This window comes from Prinia subflava, chromosome 2, assembly GCF_021018805.1.
Source record: "Prinia subflava isolate CZ2003 ecotype Zambia chromosome 2, Cam_Psub_1.2, whole genome shotgun sequence".
Lineage (NCBI taxonomy): Eukaryota > Metazoa > Chordata > Aves > Passeriformes > Cisticolidae > Prinia > Prinia subflava.
Window position 1 is genome coordinate 113,671,928 of NC_086248.1, and position 13,145 is coordinate 113,685,072.

Genomic DNA, 13,145 nt, shown 5'->3' on the forward strand with positions numbered 1-13,145 from the left:
AAGCCACGCCAGCACCACGTTCTGATTGTAAATTGGGGGTTTATTGTCGGCACAGCGGGGTTCAGGTGTCCCCGGTACACTGAGCCAGCAGCGTGGCACACAGCGCGCTGCCCTGGCATGTGCTGCTGCCCCGAGCCCGTCCGTCAGGCCGGGCTCCCCTGCACCCCCAGAAGACCGCTGGGGTCTCCTCTATACATTCACCAAATACATCACAAATCCACAGTCAGATTACAAAGAGCACAGCATATCCCCCGCAGCCCCTGCGATCGCTCCCTGCCCTGCTGGAGTGCAGCACCTCACCCTGCCCTGGCTCACTGCAGCCACAGTACAGTCACTTAGAACAGATGTGTCTGCAGGGAGAGACACCCAAAATACCACACAAATGCATTCATCCCCAGCCCCGCATCAACCTCGCCAGGGCACCAAAGTCTGCAATGTCCAGTGAGCCATGCTCAGGGTTTATTTTTGTGGCTGCCTCTTGTTCTTCCATCTTCCTCTGACCAGCTCTAGAACTGTCAAATCCATCGATATCCTTGTACCCAGCTCCCAGGCCTGGCTCATCCAGCAAATCTGATGTTGTCTTCCACCATCCACCTCCCAACAGCCAGGGAATCAATGTTAGGCTTGGACCCTACAGGGCACAAAGGCTCCAAGTCATGCCTCCAAGCCTATATCCAGTTCTGGAGTCTTCCTGAGCTTTTCTCCTTCAGCAACTGGAGCACAGAGCTGTGACTTCCATGCTGCACTTCAAAGCCGCTGCCTGTCAGCAGCATAATGTGTAAATGCACCGTTTTTGCACACACACAAGTTTACCTTCGAACACAGGAGCAATAAAATAAAAATCATCACCAAAAACTGCTGACAAACAGGAAAAAAGCACCCTGAAATCAGGACGGTAAAGAGCTCCTTCTGGAGTGACCGTTCAGCAACTTCAGCACATGGTACAGGCACAGTCCCAAAAAGGTGTGTTTTTCTCATAGAGATCATAGATGTGCTGCAGAGTCCTGGTTTTCCTTCCAAAATGATCCAGTTTTTCGTTAAGCTGACGGCACGTGCTGCCAAATCAAGGCTCTTCCTTTACACTCTGCACTGTAAAGAAGAGCTGGCGATGGTGGGGATGGGCAGGGGCGGGAGGATAGAGTGGAGTTCACGGTGATCTTCCAAAGGACTCTGGAAGCCAAAAGCACACCCTTCAGTAGGGCTTCCCATGATGGGCTTCCAAAAAATGGAAATGCCAAAAAGTCCCTTTCTAGGAGTGTTAGTACTGCAGTCTGTTCAGTGAGTCAATGTAATGGAAAGTGGCTCCCAAGGCCCAGCTCGTTTCAACATTGTCGATTTTCCGGGCAAGCTGGACAAAAAGAAACAAGCAGAGAAGTTAAAACACAATCCCTTGGGAGAACCTGAAGCATGCAAGGGGGATACAGTGCTGAAGACTGTGAGCAACAGTTACCACCACTGTGGGAGGAGTGGAGGTAAATCAAGAACCAAGCTGCTGGCAGGATGACTCCTGCCTCGGCACCCTGCTGCCCACTCTCCCCAGAAATCCACCTGGAGCTTCACCTTAAAGCCCTGGCTCTTGGGGAAGCCCAGCTCCTGCAGCAGGAAGGTGATGTACGTGAGGTCCATGCAGAGAAAAGGGCTCTTTCCAGGGCTGATTTCCATGGTCTTACAAACTGAGAAGAAAGGAAAGAGAGTCTGAATGCACACTGTGGGCTCAGGGGTAACAACAGCCCCGCAGTGAAAAATTTCAAATGAATTCACAAGACAGCTCTTGTCAGTTGAACTGGGCAGCGATGGAACCTGTAACAGTGGGGCTGAAATGACATTACACACACCAGGATAAGCACATAAGCTTTGTAAGGAAGATCAAGACATTCTGTCTCTCCCCTCAGACTAGTTTCTTGTCTCTCTCCAGGAAAAGACCCCTTCTTCTATTTACTTCAAGTCTTCCAATGGCTGAGCAACGCCGGGTGTGTTAGATTTCTTGAGCACCAGCACTCAACAAATGTTGACAAAAGCAAATTTTAAAAACCTAAATAAATAAACCCAAACAAAATAAAAGAAAAAGACAAACTCAAAATAACACCTACTGCAAAAGCAAAAATTAATACAAAAATAGCTGAGATTTTCAGAAATAAGCAGAAATGTTGGTTAGACGCTATTTAGAGGGACTCAATATTTACTTAAAAGCATCAGGCTTCTTAGTGTGTCCCACATTTGCCACCTGGAATGAATTTATACACAATTACTGGTGTTTTTATTTTACTCACCATATTTAGCTGCAATTTCAAAGTCACTGGCAGTTAAGCTTCCTCCTTTTTCTTTATCTGAAAAAAAACCAAACAAAAACACCCACAGTTTTTTAATGGTCTTTGTATAAAGGCAATTGTAGACTCAAGTCATAAAAGTTGTTTGGAAACCAAACCTTGAGCCACTGAAATCAATGTCAAAATTCAGACTGGTTTTAAGGGTAACAGAACCTTCAAAATATTCTCAGCATAGATTCAAAAGCCTTGGTTTATGAAGAACCTTTAGCCTTGTTTCCTGCAGAAACAGAACTCACAGACCATCTCACCTGGCCCCCCTTTCTGCTGGACAGTGAACACCTGACACCAGATCTGACAGGGCAGTGGTGCTCTGCACACATGAAATCTGAAATTACGTGTAAAAAGAGAGCCTGAGGAAGGGGCTGTGTTTGTCCAAACTAACTTGAGACCTCCTTATCTGCCTTTTACCACTGAACACGACAGCCTTTTGTACACAGGCACACCACTGGAAAGGAGATGTGATGCATTCCGAATGCATGCGGAAATACCTGAAAATCTTCATTCCATCCAAAAAGGTCACTGAAGCAAACACACAGCCCCAATCATTTTGACTGCTTTACTGCCTAAGAAATCTGTTTATCATTATGAAGTTTTTTCTGTTTTGGATTGTAGAGCTAAGTAGGCAACAACCATTTCAGAGATGCAAATAGTTTGTTTAAAAACTACTATCACAGGCTGCAGGTGCTGTTTCACAGCCCCAGTATCTTCTCTATAGAAATGAACAGCAAGTCAAGAGCAGTGCTGCCCAGCAGTGTAACTACAGACTAATTTCCATGACAGCTTAGCAAAGCAGCATGTGTGCAGGTGTTCCCACTGCTCCCATAACCTGCCATTGCAAATTAAACCAGCTCAGAGGCAGACATACCTATGAGGCCAGCCTCTGCTGCACAGTCATAGTAGTAGGAGAAAATGTAAAAGTCCAGGTCCTTCACTTCCCCAGCTCTGTGCACCTTCTTGTAGAGCATCTTTGCCACTTTATTAGAACAAGACTCGTACAGAGGCTCACCTAAAAGAAGAACAAAAAAAACCCCATCATATTACAGGCTGAGAGTTAAATATATATAGAATTTGTTTAGGATCTGCCAGGAAACAGGCTCCTTTTTGCAAAATTGCACAACTCTGCACAGAGGACTGAATTCTGCATCTTCTTCCAGAGGCAGACACCTACCATCCTCAGGCTGGGACTATGTGATAGATCAGAGATGGACAATGTCATTTGAGGCAGAAGGATTTTGAAAGACCTTTTCAAGGACTGCTCAACTCCATCTGCATCACTTCCAGCAGCTTTACGGACTGGACAGATGCACCATGGCACAAGACAAAGGAACTGCAGGATCCCTTTGACAGCACACCCAGAGGAGCCAAACAGAACAGTAAACAGAGTGTGGTGTCCTTGCAAGAGGATGAGAGTGCATCAATTACTGTGCTAATAGCAGCTCACCTAGATAGCAAGAGTGATAAATCACTATACCTGCCTTCTGTCCTTTAATTCTGTACACGATCTCAGCGTGCTGCCATTCGGATTTGAAGCCAGGTGGTAAACAAGGGCTGACCAATTCCTCCCCTTCTCCTACTGCAGAGGTAAAACAAAACCACATCAGGAAAAGACAAAAGGAGTAAATTCAGATCCTTCACCCCCAGCCCTGCTCCTCAGCAGGGCCCCTCCACAGCCCAGCCATGCTTTGGATGTCCCACATGTGCCCCCAGCCTGAGGCTGGCAAGAATCCAGGTCTGGGATCTCTCAGTGTCACCTCCTGCACTCCTCTCAAATGCACCCAGCCACGGTGACAGGAGCCACATGCCCGGAGCCCAGTGGGAAGGGGACACACAGCTGCTCCCCCACCACAGCACTACACCCCCTGAGCCCAGAGCCAGGGTCTGGGGACTGCCCAGAACTTACGGGGTTTTCCCTCCACTCCTCCCAGAATGGCGAGCCTTGCTGACATCAGCCCCAGTCCCAGGTAACTGCAAAGGGAGAAACGCCTCTGTGAGCAGCAGACATCCTTCCTCTGGCACTCCCCTGACAGCCCAGCTGGGATGTGCCAGTCTCCTCTGCACAGCCGTGGTGAAGTGGCCCAAGTCAGCAGCTCACGCACATCAGGGGAACAGTGTGACAGCCCTCTCTCGTATCACCTCATCCAGAGGGAGAATTTCTCCTTGAAAAGGCTCAGGAATAGCTGCCAGTTGTAATCTGGCTCTTGGAGCACTGGCAATGGCGTTTCCCTGACTCTGCTCCCAGTACCCCACTGGGTACTCGTGCCCTGCTCAAAGGCAGCCCAGACACCTGCACACAGGTCTGACTTTGTGAGCCCAAACACGCTGCACAACAAACACGGGTGGGAAAAAGCTGCTGCCTCTGCCCAAAACACTGGCAGCAGAGAAGACAGTGAGGAAGAGACAAAGCATTATGAACTGACTGCAGCCCCCATTCTCCATCTTCCTGTGCTGCTCAGGGGTGAGAAGGTGTAAGAGTTGGAAGTGAAGCTGAACCTAGGAAGGAAGGAGAGGTGGAGGGAAAGCGGTTTTTATTTTGTTCCTATTTCTCATTATCTTACTGTTTAATTGGCAATAAATTAAATTAAAGCCTGATTTCCCCATGACAATAACTGGTAACCTCCCCATCCTTACCTTGACCCATGAGGTTTTTGTCATATTTTCTTCCCCCTGTGCTGTTAATAGAATGTGAGTGATAGAGGGACTTGGTGGGCAGCCAAGGTTAATCCACCAAAATCACGTGGCTCAAGTTTATCTGCTTCTTCATGGTACTCATTTGCAAGGACCCCACTCCAGAAAAACACCTCAGTCTCCCTGGCTTCACAGAAAGCTTCCTCTGAGCACTGTGCTCTGTTTTCCACAACTCACCTGTATGAATACAGCCTGTAGGTGTGGTTAAACATCTGAAAGGAAGTGGTGTGGCCAGATGGTGATGTCTGGAGAGTTGCCTGGAGTGCGAAAAAGATGTCACTGCCAGCAGCAAACATCAATGAGGTGATCTTTCAACACATTGGGAAAAACGTGGAACACTCCTAGCATGATTCAGAAAGAAACCATGGATTTGCAAGGGTTTTAATTTGACTGCTGATAGGCAAGACAGCCACAAAACCTGGACCTAAGAGTGTATTCACATGACAGGGTTTAAACTGGGTATACTTGTGTCCACACTAATATGCTCTGTAAAAGAATTACTTTCATTAAAAAGGAATCCTTACTCCAGCTCTGAACTGCTTTTGTCCAGAGGCTACAGCAACTGCTGCAGGAACTGTGTGCACACTAATAGGCAGGCCAGGCACGCATTACCTCCCTCCTCCAGTGAATGCATCTGTGACCCAGCACCAGCCAGAGGAGAGGCCCATCCCTGCGCCTGCCAAGGCACAGCGTGAGGATCAGCCCCTGCACTGAAGGAATAAAGGGAAGCCTGTTCCCAAAGGCACCAGCACAGCCAGAGTGTCTGTGGGGAGCAAAGCTCAGGACACAGTGCTGCTCATATCTGAACTCCTTCTCTATGTCCAGAATCTCCATATCCTGGAGCCTCCACATCCTTTGCCATTCTGCTCAAACAGTGCAATGCCTTGATTATGCCAGGCTGGGACACTGCATACAGCACCCCATCCCTCTGCTTTTGTGCAGCTTTACTGTGAGCACCGTCTCTGCTCAGGCCAGAGCCTTACAACACCAGAATCACAGGGCTCCACAAACACCTGTAAAAATGCCACATCAGGAGGCTAAAATGGCATTCATTTGCAACCCAGTGAACTCAGGACAACCAGAAACAAGGACTGAGAAGGCATCTCACTGTTCTTAAACCCCAGTGCAGGCTAAGTGCTGGGTTTGAATTCATTAATAGCCTTGCTTTTTGGGCTCTTTGCTATCACTATACAGACTGAAAGTCAAGGATTAAGACGTTCAGGTGAAGGTGGTGTCCTCCAAGAGATCAAGCAGCTCTGGCAGACTCGCCACAAGCACCACTGACCCACAGAGCTGCACAAAGAGTTGTGAATGCCTCTGGGACTGACCATAAAAAGGCACACACAACCAAGTCACAAGTGTGGCTTCGTGTCACACTGACAAAACTCTCCTGTGTTTCCAAGGGAAAGAAACCTGAGCAGTCACAGATCCCTGCAGCAGCCTTTCCCAGCAGCGTGCACGCTCACGTTACCTTGGTGCGCGGAAGGAAGGTGATCTGTGTTGATCCTCCACCCAAATCCAGCATCCCCACACTTCTCCTCTGAGGGTCATCCAGCCGGCCTGAAATGTGGGACAGAACAGAGAGAGACACGGTGGGCACGTGAAAAACTGGCTGGGAACAAAACCAGAAGTACTTTGTTAAGGGAAGAGAACAATCTGACTCCACCATCAGCTTCCACACAGCACTGAATTACACTGTTATCTGCTGGGCACTGATTTGCCTTTATCAGACCTGAAAATCTCAGAGTGACAAGAGTCTCTTATTCTTGGGTGGCTGTGCCTGTCCCCATCACAGCAGCTTTGGTTATTGCTTTCCTAAACATTTTGGATGCAAAGACCTTTTGCAAACTCTGCTCTGGTAACCGCTTTGTAGCACAGGGGAATGTGGTTTCCTTGGCCACCTCTCCCTCCTCCCTTAGCAATATTTTCTAGATTCCTATGGCCAAAGGGATGACAGGCTGAAAAGAGCTGGCCTAAGAGATCAAGCTCTCTTGGAATTCTTCCTGCTGCCAGCCAGGACCTGTGCTCTCATTTAGATCTACTTCTTCTCAGTCAGGTCCTTCAAATGCATCTTCCTGACAAGGACAGTTCGTGCCCAGCACCTCAGTACACCTCACAATAGCCGATGTTCGAAGACCACTGACCTTTCTGGTATTTCTGGGAGCACAGGAAGCTCCAGAGCACATTGCCCCTCAAACTGTGTGTGTGCTGAACAGAGCACTTGGATGGCAGAGTGCTTTATGTACTGACAGAGAGGTCTCCAGCTTAGTTCTCTCTCTACTCTTCAGCTACCCTTTCCTCACTCAGCAGTGCAAACACCCGTGGCATTTCTGTGTTATAAATCTGTAAGGAAGTAGCACTGCACTTTCTTCTACTCTCTGCAGCTGCCAAGCACATCTAGAATATTCACACAAAAAATTTAGCCAGAGTCACAGCAGGCTCTAAAAAGGAATAAAATGCTCTGGTGCCCTACAGGGAACTGAAAGAAAAGCTACATTAAACATCTAGGAAAAAGGATTAAACTCCTCACTCCATCAAGTAAATGGACAAAACCCTAATGACTTAAATAGGCCAGGCCAAAAACAAACTGCTGACTTCTCAGAGTCTTCTTTCTCCCATTCCACCCCAATGAATGAGCACATTCCACACAGAAAAGAGCAGGAATTTCACAGCATTGGTCATATCTTTATACACATGCTCACATACACATACCTGTTAAAAAGTTTATTGTGATCCAGGCTGAAATACCTAATAAGGAAAAGATTCAGAAGACACATGCTTAGATCATAATATTTAATCTAGCAGCAGCAACAAGTCAGTTGAGCCATATTCTAAGGTTTCCAGAAGTGTCAGTGGCTGACAAGACCAAGATTAGACTGTTTGAACAGAGAGAATGACCCTCTCCATCAGAGCTTATGTGACATTTGGGAGAGAAGCCCCCTGTCTGACCTGCCTGGAGAACTCTGTATTTCACAGGTCACAAACCCAGGCAGGAAGTCACAAGGCTACAGTCATTAGCTAAAAGACAGAGACTGAAACTCCCATGGCTCATTTTCTAGGAAACATCCACTGGTGGCTTTTGTTTGATGTCAGTCACTCCACTTTTCTTCATGAATACTAAGTATTTTCATCTTTCAGTGTTCTAATTTTGCCTGCTTTCCTCTAAGCAATTTGCGAGCTATGCTCTCTTGTTTGTTATGCTCTCTTCTCTTCTTGTTTTATGAACTGCTCCCCATAAATTAGGTGAATCAGTGGCCTTATGTTAACAAATTCAAATATTTATTCATGTGGTTAAAACTCAAGGCATGCCAGAGAGCACGGCCCACTTTGGTCCTTGGCTGAACCTAGGCTATCACTGCTGTTACTGATTTTAAAACAAAAGAAAAAATGTCTTTCCTCCATTAAGTAGCAAGAAGAGAAACTCATCAACAGCTTCAGCTATTTTAAAACTTGGTTTCTGAGCAGATTTAAAACACATTTCAACACTCAGTTACTTAGGATTTTGACATTCTGTCCTCAACATTTTTGGAGGAACATGAACTTACTTCAGCATGTATTTTCTTCCCTACACAACCTTTTTTTTTCATATTGAACTCACATGAGTTATAACTAACATAATGATCAAATTCTTCCAGAGAGCTCTGATAAGCTCAGGAGCAGATTGGGCTAACCCAGTTGTTTAAGACCATCCCAACAAGCAGATACTGGGAAACTTTCCCAGAAGTGCTGACTGCAGAGTGGCTTTCTGGTGACCCTACAGGAACTGTTCAACCCTCAGAGCTTCCAAGATCAGGACAGAGCTCAGGACCTCAAATGGAAAACACGGCACAAGATTTCTTTGGCAGGCACTGCCTGTGGCCACATAAAATCTCTGCTTCTGTCTTTGTGTTCCCACTCCAGCAGGCAGGGCCTTGTCCCAGTGCAGCAGGGATTTGCAGAAGGAGTCTCCATGAAGTCACTTACCTTCATCAGTTCCATTCATAATAGACACGCAATTGTCCCTCACAAAGAAGGGGGAGGCCTGGAAAATCTCCTTCACCTGTCGTTCAAAGAAAAGCTACATTCAGAGAAATGCTTTTTGAGCTGAAAAACAAGCTTTTAAAATCCCAGTTTTATGCTACTCCTCTTCTTGGGCCAGATCCTGACTGAAGTTCTGTCTGAAGTTCAGGAGTCCCAGAAGCAGCAGCCTCTCTGTGCTGTCCCTGCAGTCTGGTGCAGAACCAGGGGTGGGTGTGATGGGTTTCCAGCTGAAGACTGCCCAGAAATGCCATGAACAAGGGATGGGCACGGGTAGGGGAGGGAATCCCGTTTGCTGTGCTGGAACCTGTGACCCTCCAGGTGTCATACACACATGGGGAAGGGACACCCCAGCTTGCAGGAATGTCCCAGGGTGCTGCATTTTTAACTGGAGAGTGTTCTCTGGAAAGCAAATGGAAAGACAAGACACAATACCTTTTCCAGCAACTTCTGAGCTTTCTCTCCTGGCAGCAACCGTAGGCCAGCTGTGGCTTTCAGGACCAGAGGAGTAAACTTCCACAGCTCCACAGGAACTTCCTTCTTTGCCACCTCCAGGAGCTCTTTTATTCCCTGGCCACTCTGAGCAGAGAAAGAACAATAAAAGGCATCTCAAAAACTCTTTTGGAAGATCAAAAGGGTGATCAGAGCTACGATTCACTGTAAATGTGAAACAGAGACTAATTAGTACAAAAGGGGTCAAGAGAAGGTGCATGACTCACCATCTCACTACAGCACAAGGATATAATGGGAATTATTGAGCAACAGGTCCAAAACAGAGTCACCCTTTCAAACAGTGAAACAGAACCCTCTGCCACCAATTTTTTTGGCTACAAAAGGCTCAAAAAGCAGCATGACAAATTCTTGGAAAGCAAAGGCTTTTGTAAAACACTATGAGCTGGGTCTAAGCCTGGCTCTTAGGAGTCCCCAAGTCCCTGCAAACCAGAAGGTAAGGAAGACAGGAAAGAATCAACTGAAATTACCTTTTCAACATCATCAGCATATGCAGACAGACCTGGTTTCAGTGCTTTGAACGTCTCATGGGTTAATCTGGGAGTCTCTGTTCAAAAGCAGTATTCCAAAATAAGTATGGTACAAATGATTTTGCACACACAAAAAGAAAACCATTTTAAAAACTCCATTATTATGTGCTAATAGCAGTCAATTGAAGCCTCTGTCTAACGAACTATTATCAGCCACCAACCTTTCAATACAGCCCTGGCTGTGGCATTAGAACCTGAGAAAAGCACTTTTAAAGCCATGGCTGGTTGGCAGGTGCTGCTGTCCACCATGCCATCAGTCCCCAGACGGCTGCAAGCTCTCTTTGAGGCCTTACACCTCAGCTTTTCAAACTGCCCCTGCAATAAAAGACATTTCAGTCTGCCCTGTCCTGGCTAAACTTGATTCCAGCCAAACCTTGAAAAATTGCCTTTCTTCAAGACACTACTCTGGAGGTACAGCTGCTATTTACTTCATATTCTGACATTACAGCATCTTCTCCTCGTTGAATGTTTTCATCATTTCATCCAAATACACGTGCCTGAACCATAATGCACCTTCTGATGGCTCTCTGGAAAGACCTGAAGCATGTGTGTTCAACTAAACCCTAGAAACCCATCATCAATAATAAACTCTTCTGCAACTTATGGAAGACTCAATCTGTCATGCAATGAGCAGGACATACCTCTTGGCTGCTGTGCAAATTTAAATATATGGATGCGAGTCCCCGTGCTTCCTGCGTCAAACATGATTCCATAGAAGACAGAGAGGTCTGTGGTCACTGCCTGATGGGCCAGCTTATCTGCCCTGCTTTCAGCAGCTCCTTCAGTGCCTCCCACCAGTGGTTTGGAGCCCAGGTGCCATTTTATGTACGCAACATAAACAGCTATGCACGTCAGGATCCCAAAAGCGAAGAAGCGCTTTGATATCTTCATGGCTTCCATTTAATGGGATGTTTGGCTCCTTCCCTTCATCAAGTGGGCTGCTCCTCTTCCTTCACGCAGGACAGGCGGTTCCCACACCGCTCCTACATCCAAGAGAGGAGAAAAGATCTGTTTTATTTTCCCAACCCCACAGAAGGATCTCAAAGCATGACGCCCACGACACCAGACTGTGCTTTCCCAAGGAACAGGAGGGATGCAGCCTCATCAGCACCTCCCTCAGCCCCACAGCTCACCTCAAGGCATGCAGCAGCAATAATCTTCTTTTCTCTGCTACAGAGGCCCAAAAAAGCACAAAATGAGGGTTCAGAGAACATAAAACACAGGAATGGAGGAAGACTCGAGAGGGCCCTCATCACACCTGCTGCTCACAGCAGGGGCAGCTGCTGGAGCCCTCCCTGTGGCCAAGGACTACACCCAAGAGCACCTTGGAAAACTCTGAGGATCAAGACCCCACAACTTCTCTGGGTGGTTATCCTGTCAGCTCCTGGAGGATGAGGGGGGTCCCAGAAGACCAGACGATTTAAAATTAATTTAAATTAATTTCCCAAGATCCAGGGAACTGAGTGCCCTCCTCCCCCATCTCCAATACCAGGAAAGAAACCACAGCACAGCCTACAAAATCTTCAAGCCCTCACACAGCACCATTCAGATGATTAAAAAACACTCGGTGGTGATTTATGGGGAGCAAAATTACATATAATTTTCCTTTTTTGATAGAGTAATGAAGAGAAAGGAAACCAAGTGATGAAGTTGAGTTAAATAGGGGTTTTGACACATATGTAATGTCTTGATGTGAATTCAGGAAGCATACCGAAGGCATGAAGGGGAAGAATTTAAAATCAAGGTGGCTACAGAGTATTTCCAAAAATAGATAATACAAAATTTCATAAAAATGGAGGAAAAGAAAATCACAGGCACATATACACATAAAGAATGGATCAGGGAAAGGGAACTGTCGATTGGCATGACACAGAAATCAAGAAGATGGCATTGCGATTAAACGGGAAATCCTCCCGGCTTGTCTGAGCAGGCAGGGACATGCAGGTGTCAGTGGGGGTGATCGCTCGGATCCTCGGTGCCAGCACGGCAGAGCTGAATGTCCCCGGAGCGGGAAGAGCGCCGGGAGCGGCCGGTGCTCGGGGGACACTGGGGAGAACGGGGGGGCCTGGCAGCGCCGGCCCCGAGGGAACCGCGACTGTCCCTGCCCTGCCATGGTCTGCAGGCAAGGGAAAAGCTCCCCGCCGGGCCGCGGGGCCGGGAGTGCCGGCGGGGGCCGGGAACGCCGGCGGGGGCCGGGAACGCCGGCGGGGGCCGGGAACGCCGGCGCGGGCCCAACCCGGCCCGCCCCGCGGGGTGCCCCTCGCTCACACACACACACACCGCCGTCCCGCCGCCCGCGCTCCCTTCTGCCTCCCTTCCCTCCCTGCTCCCTCCCTCCCTCCCAAACTCACGCCGCCCCCGCCGGCCCCGCCATGGCCGCCGACCCGGCTCGCGGGCGGCCGCGCCCCCAGCGCGCAGGCGCGAGGCGGGCGCGCGACCCGTGAGGGGAGGGGAGCGTGAGGGGCGGGAGCTCCGCCGAAACGTCCTTAATTTAAAAAAAACACCAAAAACCCCCACCACAGCACCAAAACCCGAAACGGCGCAAAGCCAGAAAGGTGCCGGAAAATGTGGAGTGCGTAAAAATGATCCTGAATCAGGTGGTAGTTACCATCGCTTCGCCGAGGACGCCGTGGAGCTGAGAAGCTCTTAAGGATGAAGTACATCAAGTTGTGGATATCCATCGCCAGCTTGGCGAAACACTCAAGGTCCGTGTATTCTATAGCTGAAATATGTTCGTTATTGTACTAAAAACCACGCCTGTAGGTCCAAAAGGTGCTGGCCAGGTGAAGACCCTTCCCCTGAGCATGTACAGAAATTAGGCGGGTGTCATGGGTTAGCACTGGCCAGATGTTAATGCACCTATGAATATATGTTTTTTTCTCTAACAACTATTGTGGGATGTGATCAGGAACAGAGCAGAGCAGGCTTAAATCTTGAAAACAAAAAACCCCTAAAACTTTATTACATTACATAAGAACAGAGACAGAAAACAAACACACACAGAGACAGAAATAAAAACTTTTCAGAACATTTCTTCTCTTCCCCTATTTTCTACTCCCCACACATTACTCTTCAC

At 47.9% G+C, this 13,145-nt stretch overlaps 1 protein-coding gene across 1 annotated transcript; it reads right to left on the reverse strand.

Annotated features, from left to right (window-relative positions):
• Window positions 1–19: 19 nt before the first annotated feature.
• On the reverse strand, window positions 20–12,512 carry ENTPD6 (ectonucleoside triphosphate diphosphohydrolase 6). The gene is made up of 14 exons (XM_063391722.1): window positions 12,421–12,512; window positions 10,711–11,052; window positions 10,010–10,086; window positions 9,465–9,608; window positions 8,976–9,051; window positions 7,725–7,760; window positions 6,484–6,572; window positions 5,190–5,269; window positions 4,228–4,292; window positions 3,799–3,900; window positions 3,193–3,333; window positions 2,271–2,327; window positions 1,561–1,673; window positions 20–1,348 (listed from the first exon to the last, which is right to left on the reverse strand). Exons 2-14 carry the CDS (start codon window positions 10,967–10,969, stop codon window positions 1,259–1,261), a joined length of 1,329 nt encoding a protein of 442 aa, XP_063247792.1. The 5' UTR covers window positions 10,970–11,052; window positions 12,421–12,512; the 3' UTR covers window positions 20–1,258.
• Window positions 12,513–13,145: the final 633 nt, after the last annotated feature.